General features: G+C 36.4%; 1 protein-coding gene across 1 annotated transcript in view; it reads left to right on the top strand.

Moving 5' to 3' along the window:
- Window positions 1–18942, top strand: part of LOC141161414 (uncharacterized) — a 46648-nt gene extending 27706 nt beyond the window's left edge. The window contains exons 40-58 of the mRNA XM_073646224.1: window positions 49–248; window positions 714–820; window positions 1026–1144; window positions 1234–1395; window positions 1519–1724; window positions 2160–2257; window positions 2822–2934; window positions 3756–3923; window positions 4275–4483; window positions 6198–6301; window positions 6395–6513; window positions 8537–8695; window positions 8843–9051; window positions 9134–9228; window positions 9497–9615; window positions 10471–10629; window positions 13580–13782; window positions 15807–15910; window positions 17344–18942. Coding sequence (XP_073502325.1) covers window positions 49–248; window positions 714–820; window positions 1026–1144; window positions 1234–1395; window positions 1519–1724; window positions 2160–2257; window positions 2822–2934; window positions 3756–3923; window positions 4275–4483; window positions 6198–6301; window positions 6395–6513; window positions 8537–8695; window positions 8843–9051; window positions 9134–9228; window positions 9497–9615; window positions 10471–10629; window positions 13580–13782; window positions 15807–15910; window positions 17344–17492 — 2802 coding nt within the window. The 3' untranslated portion in view covers window positions 17493–18942. The remainder of the gene's footprint in view (window positions 1–48; window positions 249–713; window positions 821–1025; window positions 1145–1233; window positions 1396–1518; window positions 1725–2159; window positions 2258–2821; window positions 2935–3755; window positions 3924–4274; window positions 4484–6197; window positions 6302–6394; window positions 6514–8536; window positions 8696–8842; window positions 9052–9133; window positions 9229–9496; window positions 9616–10470; window positions 10630–13579; window positions 13783–15806; window positions 15911–17343) is intronic.
- The last annotated feature ends 966 nt before the right edge of the window (window positions 18943–19908 follow it).

Genomic DNA, 19908 nt, shown 5'->3' with positions numbered 1-19908 from the left:
TTGGCTTGTTGTCCTGAGTTTACTATATGCATGTCCTTTGTATTGCAGGTCGAGCTGCAAAACAGTCCATTTGCGTACTTGATCCTATCAAACTCAATAGACGTGATCTATGAAGAATTTATCACGTTTTCAGTACAGGACTGGGCTTACTGGTTCCAGATTGTCTTAGAGAAAATCCTCAGTCATATCAGTATATCCAACATAGAGCGCATTAGCTTCCCGCTACCTTGTGATTCCTATCAGTCACTGTGAGTAAATACACTATAATGAATGTGACGTATGCTAATTCTACCTAGTCTTATGGGTCCGATATACATGAGATAGCTGACAGCTTAACGTTTGATCACTCTGCCATGCGTGTAGCCATCCATAGTCTCATTCTGATGGTCCTTTACTATTTTGCACCTAGAAACAGCTCCACTCTTGCTCTTAGGCTGTATCAGGTATTGCAACTCAACCTCATATACGTGAATACAACTGATCTGCAACACCAAATTGTGTAGAGAAGGATGGCGCCGTTTTTGACCCCTTTTTTTATAGCCTTATACAACCCCTTTATGGATAGCCAGGCAGTCTAACCTTCATTTGACTTCATATGTCTGAAAATCATTTTTTAAAAAAAATGATAAGGAATAATTTTATAGCCCAAATATCATGTTAAAAAAACCCTGATTCTTATGACTAGCTGCATCTGACAATGCTTTTACTTGCAGCGTAAAAGCCTTCGACAATGTCTATACTCAGATGACAAATGAAACCAGAAAGAATATATACGACTATTGTATAAGACCTCAGCTCAGTGCGGCTCCCGTTGTAAATGGTAAGTCTATGGGCCATTCTTTTGTGCAAATCTATAACTCTAGTCTACATATTCCAATGATTATGTATGGATTATGCCTATAAATCTGATTATAACTCTCAGCTGCATTGTTCGGTTGTAGAAGGTGATGATAGATAGACATAGATAGATAGAAATTCAAAGAATTAAGACTGTCCTACATAAATTGTACATTGAACTGTTTTAGGTGTTCGTTGTGGACAAGACATACTGAGGACTCAGGACTGGATCGATATAAACATAAGGAGTTTCTCTGTATATGGAGACATTAACGAATATAAACAATGGAATATAAACTTTAAGAGTGTAAGTATCTTCTGCCAGCAACTCAACGTTCTCATGTGAGGATTCCCTATACTGTATGTTATAAGTGTCTCTTTTTTCTTCTTCTTAAGACCGACGTCATTGAAACTGTGAGCCCTGCACAACTGGGAGTAATTGCTGTAGAGTACATAGCGAAAGAAGAAGTTGCGTGCCAGGTGGCGGGTAGAGTGCAGCAATTTCAGGTTGAAGATGCAAAGGCCTTCCTTGTTAGCTTCTATGCAGCCTTCAAAACGGTACAGTGGATCCTTATTAAACCTGGAGAATCTTCAATGACCACTTTTCCTTGTCAATTATTCAGTTGGCCCCCATTACTTTCCTTGTATTTCTTACACTGCCATTTTGTTTGTCTATTGTAGAGCAATGCAAAGATTACAAGCATGGAAACTGGTTTCAAGTTCCTGTCGGCAGCAGTCGGTGCTCTGAAGTCAACATTTGACCAGTTCAGCAGTAGTGACTGGGAATATCTGTTTTCTGTCGAGCTACACTTTTTCTTATTCAGCATCAATTATGACATATTGACGTCCATCTTGGGTTCTGCTGACTGTTCTGGTTACTTTGTAATGTAAGTAACTCCTATATCTGGTAATGGAAGATAAGGATTAATATGTCCAGGTTTCCTTAGTCTTTACTCAACATTTGTGGACACTGAACATTGGCATGTGGTGTAGACCTAAGGCGCATCTTGATACCATAGACTCAACCTATCTTCGGTAGTAGGACTCCATGAAAATTTTGGGTTGTCCGTGAGTCTTGGTAGACTCTTGGCACTACCACTACATGACCTCATGGTTTCTCTTTGAGGGAAAAGTAATAAGTGACTTGCAAAGATCGTAAAAATTCTGACCGTGTCAAATTGAGGTCCAATGTGACTCATGGTACATGCAGAAGACAAAATGTCCAAGCCTAATAGTTCAAATGGTGGATAGGTATCTTCTTAATTTTTCTGTCTGGAATTATTTTTTTTTAATTGACATTTTATTTTTTTTTCCATATCTAGTGTAGAATATCTGGACTTAAGCTTTGATGACTTTACCGTTGATACCCAACAAGCACTTGCTGGTGCCTTAACAGCTTACCTCAACACACGGCCATCAGGTAAGATAGGAATATTCTAAGCTTGCTGGTGCCCACATAAATTCGCACATGGACCTTAGCACTTCACTGTTATGTTCTGCTACCAGAGCTAAGGAAAGAGAGGAGATCTGTCCCTACGATAGAACTCAGCTGAATCCCTACGATGTAACAGGGAACCTGATCCTGCGATCAGACCTGCTAAAGTCCTAAGCTAGTCTGTACGGAGACCTATAGATGTGGGGAAGGAATCCCTACAAGTACTAAGGACTGGGAGGAAAATGGGACACCTCCTAACAGAAATAGTAGCAGACAGACGAACAAACAAAATATATAGAACATAGAGGTCCGTAGACCAAGCAAACTAACAGAGTTAGATACAGAGCACAGGCTAGCTAGAAAGTAGTTATACAATGAAGTCCAGCAAAGCCAGAAGGGCGGAGCAGGATTAAATAGGCCAACAAGGTCATGTGACCAGCAAAGGAAAAAACCTAAGAGCAAGGTTCTAACATTCACAGATGTATGTCTAATCCTTATATCTAGAATATGTACTTATACTTAAGGCATTGATTTACCAATTGTCCGCAGGCACCTGCTCTATGAGTGGAGAAAGCAGTGTCGTTGCTTCTGCACTTTTCGGCAGATTCATAATCTTTATACAATATGAAGATTTAGTTAGCTATATATCAAATTTTGATGGGGTAAGTGCACTTTTCTATATTACTTTTTTAATGGTAAATACAAATATGGTACCTAGTATATACTTGCTATCAAGCATAAGAAAAACATGGCCGTTGGTGTCTGGTATTGAAACTCAGCTCAGTGAATGATACTGAGTTGTAATAACAAACTATGGCGCTGTATTTTTTTGGGGGGGGGGTGTAAGAAAATAAGCAGCCATGTATTTCTAATTTTTGATGGCCTCTTCAAAAGAAAACATGGAGGGACAGACAATGTATTGGGGGAGAGTTCTGGCTGCAGCTAGTTGCCTTACAGTCAGAAGGAGGTTGAAAAAAAGGAGAAGGCAAAAATAGCTTATGTTTGGGGAGGAATATAGAATATTGTTTTTATATATTTCTGAAAACAATTATGAAATGTTGGACGAGATCAGGGCAGAAGAAGAAGAAGAAAATTAGGGAGGAACAGCTAGTACCGGCTTGTAGGAGGAGAAGGTCCACCTAAGGTAGAGCAATAATGCCTTCTGTAAAGGCGGCAACAATAAGCAAGGGAAGGATGAAAGAGAAGAAGGGTCTTCTCTCCTGCAAAGAATAGGAACAGGGAAAAGGAGTGTTCCATGATTACAGACATATAGTATTGGATCCTTTTTGGCATAATCAAAATATTTGGACAATTTTTTTTGTCTAAATTGAAATGTTCTAAGTCTTCTGACTTTTGCTCTCCAGAAATTCTGCTGTAAATTGTAAAATATTTCAAGGTACATGAAACAGAAAGAAAATTCTAAAATCCTTCAAAGCCCTGATATGTTCTTTTTTTTTTTCCTTTCTACTTTCTTACTTTGCAGCTATCAGCAATTAGTTTGTTGTCACCTAGTCAGCAAGGCAGTTTAGCCTTTACCGGAGACATACTCAATGATGAAAGCAAAGCCACAATCCTTGGGAATAGTATACAATCAATGTCTTTTGATAAAGTAGACCAGTTCTTGACCAGTTGGCAGGCCACGGCAGAAAAGGTAAGGACTAATACACATCTAATATTAATGATCTATCTATCTATCTATCTATCTATCTATCTATCTATCTATCTATCTATCTATCTATCATCTATCTATCTATCTATCTATGTATCTATCAATTATCTATCTATCTATGTATCTATCTATCTATCTATGTATCTATCTATCTATGTATCTATCTATCTATGTATCTATCTATCTATCTATCTATTTATCTATCCATTATCTATCTATCATCTATCTATTTATCTATCTATCTTTATCTGTCTATCTAAATGAAAAATACTGTATCTTCACTGTTCTTCATGTAAAATTCACATTAGTTTTCCCATTTTTTTTCCCCAACAGAATAGCTTTACTGCCATAGCAAATGACCAAGTCAGAAGCATTATCTTCAACTCTGTTTTTGGAGTTATCTCAACAAATTTTATGTCAATGAGTACTGAGAAATGGATATCGCTGTTCCAGTTCAAATTAAATATCTTACTACCCAGCATCACTGGATCCCAAATCCTGCTGATACCTAATAGCATTAACTGCGTGGCCTACCAGTCCGTGTAAGAAAAAAAATATCTCTAGAATATTCTTTATAATTAAACCTTTCCAAAATGCGACCTCATTGAGATGATCACCCCTGATTGCGATAAGATGTTCCATGGCCGATATTCCCTTTATATTCTATATATATTAAGAACATTCCTCTAGAAGACTATTTAACACTATTTAGCAATTCTGGAGGGGTCATTTCAAAGAGGTTTCACTGTATAAATAACTCGGTGTCATGATAAATGTATTGGTGAACCAATATATTTCAATATGCAATGTCTCTTTTGCATACTTCTACCCTATTGTTAAGCTGGCCACCTATATAGGGAAAATGTCATCGAAAAATGATCTATTGCTTAACTCCAGTTATTATGGTAAATCTTCTTTTAATTTATTTTTTTCCAATTTTCCAAATCATTATCCACATAAAAAACTCAAAAAACTTGTAATTTTCACATCGGCCACTAGACCTATTATTAGATTCGTATGTCCTGTTCTTTTCAGCAACCACATGGACATGTGCAGGAATAGAATGGTTCTGACCCCGTAGATGTATGGAAAATACAAGTATATTCAAGACATGCTCTGGTCTCTGTATAGAGGTCATTGTGCAGCGAGGGGGAGTACTGTATATAGAGGTGTTATCAGTCATTGTACAGGAGGAGGAGGTGAGCTGTGACATCACCTATTGTGAATGGTGGATCCTGCGTTATCTATTGTATATAGAGGTGTTATCAGTCATTGTACAGGAGGAGGAGGTGAGCTGTGACATCACCTATTGTGAATGGTGGATCCTGTGTTATCTACTGTATATAGAGGTGTTATCAGTCATTGTACAGGAGGAGGAGGTGAGCTGTGACATCACCTATTGTGAATGGTGGATCCTGCGTTATCTATTGTATATAGAGGTGTTATCAGTCATTGTACAGGAGGAGGAGGTGAGCTGTGACATCACCTATTGTGAATGGTGGATCCTGCGTTATCTATTGTATATAGAGGTGTTATCAGTCATTGTACAGGAGGAGGAGGTGAGCTGTGACATCACCTATTGTGAATGGTGGATCCTGCGTTATCTATTGTATATAGAGGTGTTATCAGTCATTGTACAGGAGGAGGAGGTGAGCTGTAATATCACCCATTGTGAATGGTGGATCCTGTGTTATCTACTGTATATAGACATCTTGTCAGTCATTGTACAGGAGGAGGAGGTGACCTGTGATATTTATATATAACTGTCAACTATCATTATAATCCTGCCCGTGATGATAATGAAACTGCTGAAAGTCATCTGTACAGAACAGAATGCATGGGTCTAGCATTAGAACTAATAGACAGTATGAAAATTGTAAGATTTATGATTTTTTTTCTATAGTACAGAGAAAACGGAGAAAAAAATTAACATTAAAAAATACATTTAACATCAAAATCTTATTTTTTTATTGACCTTATATTAGGCCAACCTACATTTTCCATAAAGGACCTCAATTTAGAATTTGTGCCACTCTTGTTCACAGGCTATGGATAATACTCAAAATGAAATGAGCCCTATTAATGTGACTGACTGTAATACCAAAAATGGTCTTTAGATAAGGGTGGCACTGTTTGCAACAAAAAAAGTTGATTCTATGAAAAACCATGGATAACATATGTTGTGCACAGTATGTGGCATGCTGTATGGGATTGTCTAGTTATTGATATGACATTTCTTTTTCCCCCCTTCTGTAGAATATCTGGCTTTAGTCTCCAATATAGCAGACTATCTGGAACTGCGCAAAAAGCAATCGCTGACAAAGCAAAGTCTTATCTCAGTTTTAATAAACCAGACTTTGGTAAGAAGCGATATGTTCTCTCTGTTTACACAATGTTGGTTCACATAGGCGATTTCTACAAACTTATTTGATTTCTGTATTTTTTTGTTTTAGGACCAAAATGTCCTCCAAGTTCAGGAGGCAGCGGCGCATGGATTAATCTCAACCTTGCATTATTTAGTGACTATTTCTTGATAACAGATTTTTCATCCTTAAACGAAGGCATTATTTTTGTGAGTATATCTTTAAGAGTATGAGATAAATAGACACATTAATATATAAAAATAGAATTTTAGATTTATAACCAGTAGATAGAGAGAAGATAAAAATATATAGATACATAACAAATGTAGCAGATAGAGAGATGGTATATAGATAGGAAACAACTAGATAAGATATAGAGATGATTGAAAGATAGATAGATAATAGATAGATAGATAGATAGACAGACAGATAGATAGATAAGAGATAGGTAGATAATATATATATATATATAGAGAGAGAGAGATAATAAATAGATAGATAATAGATATGTAATAGATAATAGATAGATGATAGATAATAGATAGATGATAGATAGATGATAGATAGATGATAGATAATAGATAGATAGATAGATAGACAGATAGATAGATAGATAAGAGATAGGTAGATAATATATATATATATATAGAGAGAGAGAGATAATAAATAGATAGATAATAGATATATAATAGATAATAGATAATAGATAGATGATAGATAATAGATAGATGATAGATAATAGATAGATAGATAATAGATAGATGATAGATAATAGATAGATAATAGATAGATAGATAATAGATAGATTATAGATAGATAGATGATAGATAATAGATAGATAATAGATAGATAGATAGATGATAGATAGATAATAGATAATAGATGATAGATAATAGATGATAGATAATAGATAGATGATAGATAGATAATAGATAGATAGATAATAGATAGATAATAGATACATAGATGATAGATAATAGATAGATAATAGATAATAGATCATAGATAATAATAGATAGATGATAGATAATAGATAGATGATAGATAATATGTAATAGATAATAATAGATAGATGATAGATAATATATAGATAATAGATAGATGATAGATAATATGTAATAGATAGATAATAGATAGATAATAGATAGATAATAGATAGATAGATAATAGATAGATGATAGATAATAGATAGATAATAGATAATAGGCAATAGATAATAATAAATAGATGATAGATAATAGATAGATGATAGATAATATGTAATAGATAATAATAGATAGATGATAGATAATAGATAGATAATAGATAGATAATAGATAGATAGATAATAGATAGATGATAGATAGATAGATGATAGATAATAGATAGATAGATAATAGATAGATGATAGATAATAGATAGATAATAGATAGATGATAGATAATAGATAGATAATAGATAGATAATATGTAATAGATAATAACAGAGAGATGATAGATGATAGATAGATAATAGATAGATAATAGATAATAGACAATAGATAATAATAGATAGATGATAGATAATAAAAAGATAATAGATAGATGATAGATAGATAATAGATAGATGATAGATAATAGATAGATAATAGATAATATGTAATAGATAATAATAGATAGATGATAGATAATAGATAGATGATAGATAATAGGTAATAGATAATAATAGATAGATGATAGATAGATAAATAGATAGATGATAGATAGATAGATAATAGATAGATGATAGATAATAGATAGATAATAGATAGATGATAGCTAATATGTAATAGATAATAATAGATAGATGATAGATAATAGATAGATAATAGATAGATAATAGATAGATAATAGATAATAGACAATAGATAATAATAGATAGATGATAGATAGATAGATAAATAGATAGATGATAGATAGATAGATAATAGATAGATAATAGATAATAGACAATAGATAATAATAGATAGATGATAGATAGATAGATAAATAGATAGATGATAGATAGATAGATAATAGATAGATGATAGATAATAAAAAGATAATAGATGATAGATAATAGATAGATAGATGATAGATAATAAAAAGATAATAGATGATAGATAGATAATAGATAGATGATAGATAATAGATAATATGTAATAGATAATAATAGATAGATGATAGATAATAGATAGATGATAGATAGATAATAGATGATAGATACTGATGAACAATTATTTTACTTTTTGATTAGACTGACGCAGTCGGCTTCCTTACTGCTGAGCAGTTGGGCTCCTTGGCTTCCAGCTCAGAGTACTTGTCAGACAAGGACAAGTGTTCCAAGATTCTGAATGGAATAAGTAGTGCGACTGTTGGTAAATTCATGGATGCATTTAATGCCGGTCTCGTGGAGGTAAATATGTTTAGTTTTTTTAATGCACTGGATTATGTATTTTCTTCCACTGATTCTTCGAATGATTGTAGCTATTTTTTAATACCACACTATGGAGGAATGTTTGTAAGGTTACATTATTGTGTTTGGTTTTTGTTTTCTTTACAGAATGGCATCACACAAATAAGTAACGTACAGGTGAGAACGTTCTTCATGGGAGAAATCTTCTGTAAGCTCGCATCCATTTTGTCATTCTTCTCAGCCAGTGATTATTCCCAATGGTTCGGTGGAAGACTCAAATTTTTTATCTCCTCAATTGACGCGAGAGCCTTAGGATTTATACCCCTTGATATCAGCTGTGACTCTCTTGCAGCCATGTAAGAAGAAAATTCTGCTTTATTCTAATTATTCCTATCTGTATAATACCTAGCAGGCTGACCTGTTTTTTATACCCAACAGCATGCAGCCTTTAAATCAAGTGGAGAACCTTGAGAACCCTGATGCTATATTCGCCTTTAGCAATTCAGTTCTGGAGGCCCAAAAAGCAACTACAGGTAAGTCAAAATATACAATAACCAGGTCTATACCAATGGTCTCTAAGCCGCAGATGTAAGGCCACTTCAAGACTAGAACTCCGAATATACCTTGACAACCTCGGGATTCTGCGATCCACAGGGTGGAAATCACTGATTACTTCAAAATCAATGAGTCAATGAGGTTTTAGTTTTGCAATCTCTTTAGAAAATGTTGGATGTTATTATAGTTTTTCATATTATTTTTCTTGATCTCATATGTAACTACATACATAATTATTAATACTAGGTGTTGCTTGCACAAGCGCTGCAGTGAGCTCAAGCGAATGGATCACGAGATACTTCGGGCAGTGCTTTTATTTAGCATCATGGAGTCATGTTATTGAATTGAACCCAACCATCGTATTGGTGAGTATTGGCTTCATTGTGATGAGTTTCTTATCATATTTCATGTCAGTCTCCTGCAGGTGTCTTGTTTTACTCTACTTCATGATCTGTCCTATTGGACATTTGGTTAGTCTTCTCTTCTTCTGTACTATGCTGGTACTTGCTCCGCACTTTTTTAGCTCTTCGATTTCTTGTATGCAGTGTAACATTCAAGAGAATCTGATAACATTTTGATATCACTTTCTCCAACTTGCTCCATACCTTTACAATTTGTATCTAATTCTAGCTCTTGCACGAGCTCCATAACTTTACAACTCTCATATATCTTTCTTGCGATTACTCCATACCTTTATAGCTCTCATACATCTCTCTAATACTTATTCCATTTCTTTACAGCTCTCATGGTTGCTCCATACTTTACAGCTCTCATACGTCTCACTCTCTCATTTTTACTTTCTTTCATTCTGTCTTGTCCTTGCTCCAATCTTTTGCAGCTCTCACATGTCTCTCTCATACTTGCTTCATACCTTTACAGCTCCCATACATCTTCATCTCTTTGTTTGCTCTATATTCTTTAGAGCTCTAATAAGTCTCTCTCTTGTACTTGCTCGTTACTTTTACAACTCTTATAAGTCTTCCTCTCTTGTACTTGCTCGTTACCTTTACAGCTCTTTGATTTCTCCTTTAAACCATTATTAGTGTGACTTTAAAAAAAAAATGATGTACAAAAATGTTCCAACTAGAAAGCCACAGTATGAAGCTGGATGCTCTGTAGTCTACATTATTCAAGAGAAATGTATAACCATTGGGAAGGCAGTTCCCCTACACATTTTCATTTCTTCAATTGATCTTTCATTTTGCTTTCTTTTTTTCTAGACGGAAGTGAAAAGCTATTTGACCACATCTCAGCTGGCTGATGCCAGTTCCACTATGATTGGCAATTCTGGAGAAATGACCAGTTTGGTCTTCACCTTTAATGGCACTTTGGAGGAATTCTATGCTTACATAAGCCAATTAGTTCCTATCCTGAATGCGGTAAGATTCAGCAAAATAAAACAAAAAAAATTATACTTCTTATCAAAAAAGGACTTGGACCTCATGGTTCATCCTTGCATATATTTCAGGAGTTAAACAGAAAATCATGAGATCCCTATACCTGTAAAAACAATAAGAGATCCTCAAAGTACCAATGGTGACAGCTAAATAAAGCAAAGTTTCCACTGCCCGGCCTCTTTTACTAACTTGGCAAAAAACAGTTAGGTCCAGAAATCTTTTTCCAGGGACTGAATATCCTTGATTTCAGCTCTGCAGGCCACTAATTTTGATTTATAATGAAACAACTGAGATGCAATTGAAGTGGAGACTTTCAGGTTTAATTAAAGGGGTTGAACAAAAATATCCTGTGAAACATTTAAGAACTTCAGCCATTTTCCTACAAAGCCTCCTCATTTCAGTAGCTCAAAAGTAATTGAGCAGATTAACTTTACCATAAATATAATGCTCATTTTTAATACTTAGTAGAAAATCCTTTGACTGCCTGAAGTCTGGAGGCCATGGACGTCACCAAACGCTAGGTTTCCTCCTTTGTGATGCTTTACCACCTTTACGACGGCTGACTTAAGTTGTTATTTGTTTGTGGGTCTTTCTGCCTTAAATTTTGCCTTAAGCATGTGAAATGCTGCTTGATGGGTTGAGATCTGGTGCTTGACTTGGCCATTGCAGAATATCCCAATTCTTTGATTTCGCAGTATGTTTGGGTCATTGTCCATCTGTCCTGTGAAGCACCGTCCAGTCAACTTTACTTCATTTGGTTGAATCTGAGCAGAAAGTATCGCCCTGAACACACAGAATTCATCCGGCTGCTTTTGTCTTCAGTCACATCATCAATAAACACTAGTGACCAGGGCCATGGGAAACCATACATGCCCCTGCCCTCACACTGCCTCCACCATGTGTTACAGAGGATGTTGTGTGCTTTGGATCATGATCCGTTCCAAGCCTTCTCCATACTTTTCTCTTTCCATCATTCTGGTACAGGTTGATCTTAGTTTCATCTGTCCAAAAAATCCTTTTCCAGAACTGGGCGGCTTCTTTAGATGTTTTTTGGCAAGGTCTAATCTGGCCTATCTATTTTTAAGGCTGATTGATGGTTAGCACGTTGTAGTGAACCCTCAGTATTTTCACTCAAGAAGTCTTCTCTTTATGGTAGACGTAGATACTGAGACACCGACTTCCTGGAGAGTGTTATTCACTTGCATGGATGTTGTGAAGGGATTTTTCCATGGAAAGGATTCTGTGATCATCCACCACTGTTGTCTTCTGTGGATGTTCAGGCCTTTTTGAGTTCCCAAGCTCACCTGTGCACTCTTTTTTTTGCAGATTGTACCAAACTGTAGATTTGGCCACTCCTAAGATTTCTTGTATCTCTCTTATGGGTTTCTTCTTTTTTTCAGCCTAATAATGGTCTGTTTCTATTCCATTGAGAGCTCCTTTGTCCGCATGTTGTGGGTTTACAGCAACAGCTTCCAAATGAAAATGACACACCTGGAGTCAGCTCCAGACCTTTTACCTGCTAAACTGATGATGGATTAATGAGGGAAAAGCCCATGCAGCCCATTACAGAGGTTGTGAGATAATTGTCTAATTACTTTGGTCACTTGAAAAAGAAGCAGCTATTTATTAAAGAGCTGTAATTCCTAAACCCTTACTCAAATTAGGATGTGAATACCTTCAAATTAAAGCTGAGAGTCTGCACTTTAAGCCCATATTGATTATAAAGCTGTATCTTGAATATGTTTTGGCAAACAGCTAAAATGCCGAAACTCGTGTCACGGTCCAAATATTTCTGGACCTATCTGTAGCTTGTAATTAAAATATACTTATCATTATAAAAAAAATCTAAAAAATAGTAGTACATGTGAATATATTTTGTAATATATTGTATTAGGGAAAAATAGCATATTCAGCAGTTTTCAGTAATATGTACTCAAAAGTGAGTTAGTGACAAGGAGGAGGGGATGCAGCTGCAGCAGATTCTTTGTCTCATTGCCTGAATGTTAATGTGGTTAGAAGGGAAGGGAAAGGAGAAGAGGAAGATATCTGTGCTTATATCACATAAGAAAGAGCCCACCAATTTAGCATGGATGGATGGCAAAAATGTAACAGCAACCAACATTGTACATTAGCATTAGCCACATTAGCTAAATTTAAAGGGAATTTGTCAGTAGAATCAACACTCTAAAGCCGTCTATATGGCCATGCAGGTCACAGGAAGCTGAATAAAATGATACCTTGATATCTGCGATCCGATGTCTTATTCCAGAGAAATCTATGTTTTTCTTAATATGTAAATGAGCTGTTAAGATCTATGGGTGGGGCATAGATCTCCCTGAGAATCTGACTCCAGAGCTTATTTTAAATGTGACTGACATGTAATGACTGACAGTCTGCTCTTCTGATCTACATGTATCACACTGGTAACACCCTCTTTCATTTAAAATAAGCTCTGGAGGCAGATTCCTCAGGGAGATCTATATCCCTCCCATAGATCTTAACAACTCATTTACATATTTAAAAAAAAAAAACATGGATTTCTCTGGAATAATATATCGGATCACATATATCAAGGTATCATTTTACTCAGCTTTCTATGAACTGCATGACCATATAGATGACTTAGGAGGGTTGTGTTTAAATATTTTTATTGAAATTTTCCATAAAACGGAAAGAATGGGAGGAGGGGGTAGACTTAGGAGGGTTGTTCACGCTGACAGATTCCCTTTAATACATATCTATTGCTGTCCAAACAAAGGCATTGGGACACTTTAGACCCCTATTCAAGACTTTCCTGAGAAACTTTGATGAGATTCGAGGAACAGCCTACTAGCTTTACTCTACCCTATGTTTTACTTTAATGTGAGAATTACAATACCTTCAATAATCCATTGTATTTCACAAATCTTTTTTTTTTTTTTTTTTTTTTTAGAATCCAGAATTTACTTCAAACACTAAGTTGAAAGAAGCCTTGCTGATGATGATTGCAAATCTTGTATTTGAAGCCTTGGATTCTTTAAGCATCCAAGAAACTCAAAATTGGATGTTTACACTCAGTGGTCTACTTTCCAGTATCAATTCCACCATGCTGGAGCTAATTCCAGAAAGAATCTCATGTCAAAAATTCCAAATCATGTGAGTAGAACCACATAATGTACAACTACAGTATCTGCATCCTCTACATCAACAGGTCCATTGCAGAGACATAATAATGCATATTATATTCACATGTTCAATTAAAGAGGTTGCCCGAAATAAAACAAAAAAAACATTCCTATTTTCTTCTAAAAACAGTCCCACACTTTTCCATGAGTTGAACAAGCTAAATTAAGGTGAACGGAAAAGAGTTGCAATACCACATATAACCTGTGGATAGATGTGGCGCTGTATTTGGAAGATGGTACTCCATGTTTTTTTAATCCTGGAAAACACCTTTATTGATGGCTTTAACATTTTCAATAATGGAAAATGAGGGTTGTAGTTCTTATCCATACAAACATGCTTCCTCCTGTGTGCTAACGCCTTGCTCCTCGCAGTCTGCTTTTTAGCCGAAGGAAGGCCGATATGAGGCTGTAGCCAATTGCACATCCAAATTTCAATTTCCGAGGATGAATGATTTATTTCCAGTAGGCTATGGGACCAATTTATCATTTGCGTTTTTCATTTTTGCTTGTGCTATTTGTTGACATTTTTTTGTCCCCAATTCTTCCTAAATGTTGTGCTATGTTTAAAAATGCTCATTATTTTTGTCCTTATCCTTTTTGCCTCTTTTTTTTTACAGTTCTGCTTAAAATGTTGCAAAATTTGCCCAAATACTCCAGGTAGAAGATAGGGGGAACACATAAAATAGACTTCAAAAAGGGTGCAAATTAAAAGATTAATTTGGCACACATAAAAAAACAAGCTAAAAGCACCTAAAGCTAGACAAAAAGGCATAAATGCAATAACTAATTAAGCCCTTAAACAGAAGAGTCTTCAATTTCCGACTTAGTAAATGATATGTTTGGTTTCCGTTAGCCACTGCTAGTGGGAGCTAACAGCATATGGATGTCTACAGCTACTACTGAGCTAAATATGAGCTTTATAAATCTGTAAGCAGTGAGCTCCCCCTAGTGGTGACTGTATAAATCTGTATATAGTGAGTTCCCCCTAGTGGTGGCTGTATAAATCTGTATGCAGTGAGCTCCCCCTAGTGATGGCTGTATAAATCTGTATGTAGTGAGCTTCCCCTTGTGGTGGCTGTATAAATCTGGATGCAGGGAGCTCCCCCTAGTGGTGGCTGTATAATTCTGGATGCAGGGAGCTCCCCCTAGTGGTGGCTGTATAAATCTATATGTAGTGAGCTCCCCCTAGTGGTGACTATATAAATCTGTATGTAGTGAGCTCCCTCTAGTGGTGGCTGTATAAATCTGTATATAGTGAGCTCCCTCTAGTGGTGGCTGTATAAATCTATATGTAGTGAGCTCTCCCTAGTGGTGGCTGTATAAATCTGTATGTAGTGAGCTCCCTCTAGTGGTGGCTGTATAAATCTGTATGTAGTGAGCTCTCCCTAGTGGTGGCTGTATAAATCTGTATGTAGTGAGCTCCCTCTAGTGGTGGCTGTATAAATCTGTATGTAGTGAGCTCCCTCTAGTGGTGGCTGTATAAATCTGTATGTAGTGAGCTCCCCCTAGTGATGGCTGTATAAATCTATATGTAGTGAGCTCCCCCTAGTGGTGACTATATAAATATGAATGCAGTGAATTCTGCCTAGTGATGGCTGTATAAATCTGTATGAAGTAAGTGCTGTGCCTCCTAGTGGTGGATCTAAATATCTGTATGCAGTGGGCTTCCCCTAATGGTGGCAGCATGTAGCTGCTATGACCATGTCTTAGCGAGCAGTTCAGACCCCCTCCAATCATGTACCATGATCCAATCCTAATAACATCCATCAGCATGTCTGTGACCCTAGACTATCTGTTACAGGCTCCATTGTTTTACCACCACCCAGGCACTAATACATTATTATCTAAGATATAGAAATGATACTTATGTGAACAATTTGCATAATTGGGTCCAGGAACCTGTCAAAGGTGGTAGATGCCAAATTTGGCAAGGAACTGGTCTATGCTTACATCGTGATGACTGATACATGTCTAACGCCATTTCTTGTCTTGCAGAGTGGGATCCTGCAGTAAGCAATATTATTCTATGGTACCTACAAAGAGGCAGAATATGGCAGACTTCATAATGGCGTTTTTGTTAAACAAACTTGATAAAGAGAGTAAGTTAATCTCTTTACCGTACACAGACATGTTGTAAATGGAAAGTATAGTCAAGATGTAAATGATTTGCATTAATGAGGCATGTGTCGCAGCTTTCATCTCGTTTTATGAAGTGTTTTATAGAGTGGGAAACACATTGTTGCTGTCTTCTAGAAACAATGTCACAGCTGACCATGGTGGTATTTGGTACTGCAGTTCAGCTCCATTAAAGCCAATGGGGCCGAGCTGGAATACCACATACAAGTAAGTCCCTTTTGAAAAAATACTAAATTTCAAAAAACTTGATAGGCTTAGGCATGACTATCCTGTAAGTCAATGTCTGACCCTTTAAGAGTTGGCCACCACCTTAAATGAAGAAGTCCCCCTTGTATAATAAAAACTACAAATACTCACCTCCTGCAGCGGTGCCGTTTCAATAATCTTGGCGCTGCGTTTCACATTGTTATGTCTTGTGAGCCCTGCAGCCGATCATTAAGCTATTGTGCGCTTAGTTCTTACATTTGTCCGACATTTGTCCAAGTGAAGTAAGAGCGCTGCAGCCCAATAGCATCCGGTGATCGGCTGCAGGGCTCGTGTGGCATAACAAAGCCACGAAAACACTGGCAGACACAGTGGCGACATTGCTGGAATGGCATCGTTGTGGGAAGTGAGTATAGGGTATTTTTATTTTACAAGGGGCACTTTTTTACATAGTCAACATCCCCTTTAGTGAGGGGTTATTAGTGAAACCTGATGCATAATAAAATATATATATCCAAGGTGGTTGACACCATATTTATTGAGCGATTGTGGACAACTGTCTACTACAGAAGAGAATTGAAATACTAAAGCGTATGGAGTGTCACAGGGGTGCAGCTAGCTCAAAATGTACAGAATATTCTACTTACAGTAATTATGGCTTTAGCCAGTAAAGCTGATTGCAACTTTACAACATATTTTCTGGCACCCACTATTTCGAAAGTGGGACTCAGAGGTGCCATTTGTGAATGGAGTGTTTGCCACACCACTCCATTGATTCACGATCCAACTGCTGGAGATAGGCATAGTCGGATCGTCTCATAGGCAATGTTGGATAATCGGATTGTCCCATAGGCAATGACTAGAGCACAGGCTCTCATTCATGGCCTGGTCGTTGCTCCATTCCCCAGTAATGATCTCAGGATCAATGTGGGTCCCAGCTATCAAAAAAAGTTATCCTTAGGATAGGTGAGAACTTGGAACCATCACATGCTCAGGACAGATATTCAGCCTAGGCGATTAAACAATGAAGGTCATAATTCAATGACTGTAAGTAGACATATTCAGAAATGAAAAATTAAAGTATACCTGACAGTTGCAATTGTCTCTTTTGTCCTGAATGATCATGACATGCTCTCTCGGCAATGCTGATCCTAGCAAGTAATGGCTCTTATTTTTGTTTTTTCATTAACAGATGATTCATGTTCCACTGGCCCCAGTCCTATCGATTATGTACAGAAGAACTGTGGATATTTCTGTAATCAATTCACAGATGAAAACGTTTCAGCACTTAAATCTGTCGCAGATCCAGTAAGTTTTGTGCAGGTTTGCAAAATGTCCTAAGGAACAGAGATGAAAGGTCTTAACTTGAAGATTGTGCATGATTCCTCTTCTAATTCCGACTGTCCTTCCCACCAACGCTGTATGGCTCTTCTCTGTTGTACTGTAATTTAATAACTATATTCCTGGACTTTCTGTTACTTTCATGGGAAATGAGATTTGTTTATCTGTGGTTACCAATTCAGTAGCTGTAAAATCTCAATCAGGACATATGACTGGTCCATCATCTGCCACCCATCACCCCATCATCATATTCTCTCCCCAAACTACACCCAAGCAATGTATTATTCATCACTCCCATGAATAGTCCTACATTATCCACCTAAAGGCCAACATACCATTACTATAAGGGGACTACAGGAAAGGCTAAGCCCCATTAGTGTCGTACCTGATAACTCAAAGTAATCATGATAGGAGCAACCAAGAAATTTTGCCTTTCTTAAGGCGTATATCAAAGGTATAAGTCAACATTTTAATTTGTCTTTTGATTTTACGTTAAATTAATTCCTTGTTGCTGATCCCTAACTGGGTTGCAATATTAGACCCCAGCCCTGGAGCATGGTCCTATATGAGGAGACCAGTGATACAAATGAATTATAATAGTTGGGCTCCGTTAAAGATTTTACATTGAGGTCCAAGATCTTTAAGTAACACCTCTCCTTAAGGTTTAATACTACATCCTGATATCAATATTTTACATTGCCGAGATCCTAGAAACTAGATCAATGCAAAGACATTCTCAGAATGAATTAGCCACATTCAAGGAGAATCATCAATCAAAGTCATTGTCCATCCATTTGCTGGTCAATTGTTATGTGATGTCTACTGGAGTAGTCTGCTTAGGGGGGTATACTAGATCTTAAAACCAAAAGTTTCGGGCCATCCTGCAACGTCCTGTCTCTTGAATGTTTAGTTTGATCAGTAGCAAAGCATTTTCATGTAAGATCGCAACTTTTTCCTGCTACCTCTTCCTTACTGAATGTGTAACTCCTAATGTAACCGCTATGAAGACCGCTCCTCAGCTCCCAATGAAGACAGAGATTATCCCCTTGGATGCATATACAGTACTTCCTCTATAGTGACATCCATTACCGCTGCTGGCCTAGACATTACAAGTTGTGGGACAACTCCATTATCTTCTGTATTTCCTATATTCTTCAGTGTAAATAAATCAGCCAGTCCAATTCAGGGTAAATAAAATCTCAGATTAATTAATATATATCTCCCACATTTGTGTTATAAATTGTATTAATGTATGAACTATTGATATTGCCAACGCAACGGAAATGTTGTATTATTATATTTGATCATTTCTGTAATTTTAAAGATGAGACACTGGTTGTTCATTGAATGTACACTCTATGAGACACTGCCAGCAAAATTCTTTTCGTCTTTGCCTTGACTCTGTAGCTGTCTATTTGCTTATAATAAATATTCATTGAAAAAAAAACAACCCAAAAAAATCTGCCTTTTTATACCTTTCATGATGTTTTGTAGGAGGGCTGTCTGGTTTTCTCCTCGTTATGTCACAATATGTTTGTCTAACAACTAACCCCGTTGCTACTGGTTGAACTAAACTCTTGAGTGTACGTAAAATTGCTAAGAGTAGGACATGTACAAACTAACATGGGTTGCGGAGATGGGTGATCATAATCTGGTAACCATAGTAGAGACAACCGTAGACCACTCGTGTTTTTCATTGAGACTTTGTCGAAAATATATTTCTGGTGATGGTGGTTATGACTTTTTGTTTGTTGTAATTTCTACTTTGTATTTCACTTTAACATACTTTCCTGTTCTGTGATCTGTATTATAAATCATTTAGCAGTCATTGTATGAGTTGTGGAGATGTGTTGGATATCGCCGGGGGTTTACAATTACTTAGGGGGCTACTTAAAGAGTTATTTCCATCGCTGCCTTTCACGATGGCAATAATTGCTTCACTTACCAAAGACTTACAATCAAAGGAAGTTGTCCTATAATAACTCACTATACATTGCTTTATATGTGAGCATAGGAAAATCAATGGGTTTGGTTGTGAGATAGTATAACTCTACTCACCAAACAGTCACACCAAAAAATAAGGTATGAAAAGTTATTTTATTATTTGAAAAACATTAACACATAGAAACAAAACAACTGTATAAAATAGCCTCACACCGTGAGAAACAGCAGCAAACAAGGAGTTTATACTGAAAACTATCTCTCCAGACAAATTTCTGGATTGAATATAATTAGCGCACTAGAAAACAGATGTTTGGTTGTAGATAGATACATATCAGACACTAGTACTGGCAGCAGTTGGTACCTCCTTAGCAATAATCATTGTAAAGTAATCTGGGAATAACTTGTTCCCTAACAGGAATACATAGTATTTTGGCATGTGGCAAATCAAGAGAGTAATAGCAGATTACATGAT

Source organism: Phyllobates terribilis, unplaced genomic scaffold, assembly GCF_046119375.1.
Source record: "Phyllobates terribilis strain yellow unplaced genomic scaffold, ASM4611937v1 Scaffold_9__5_contigs__length_417890890, whole genome shotgun sequence".
In the NCBI taxonomy this organism is placed as follows: domain Eukaryota; kingdom Metazoa; phylum Chordata; class Amphibia; order Anura; family Dendrobatidae; genus Phyllobates; species Phyllobates terribilis.
Note: the sequence above shows the minus strand (reverse complement) of the source record. Positions and strands in the feature narration are given on the sequence as shown.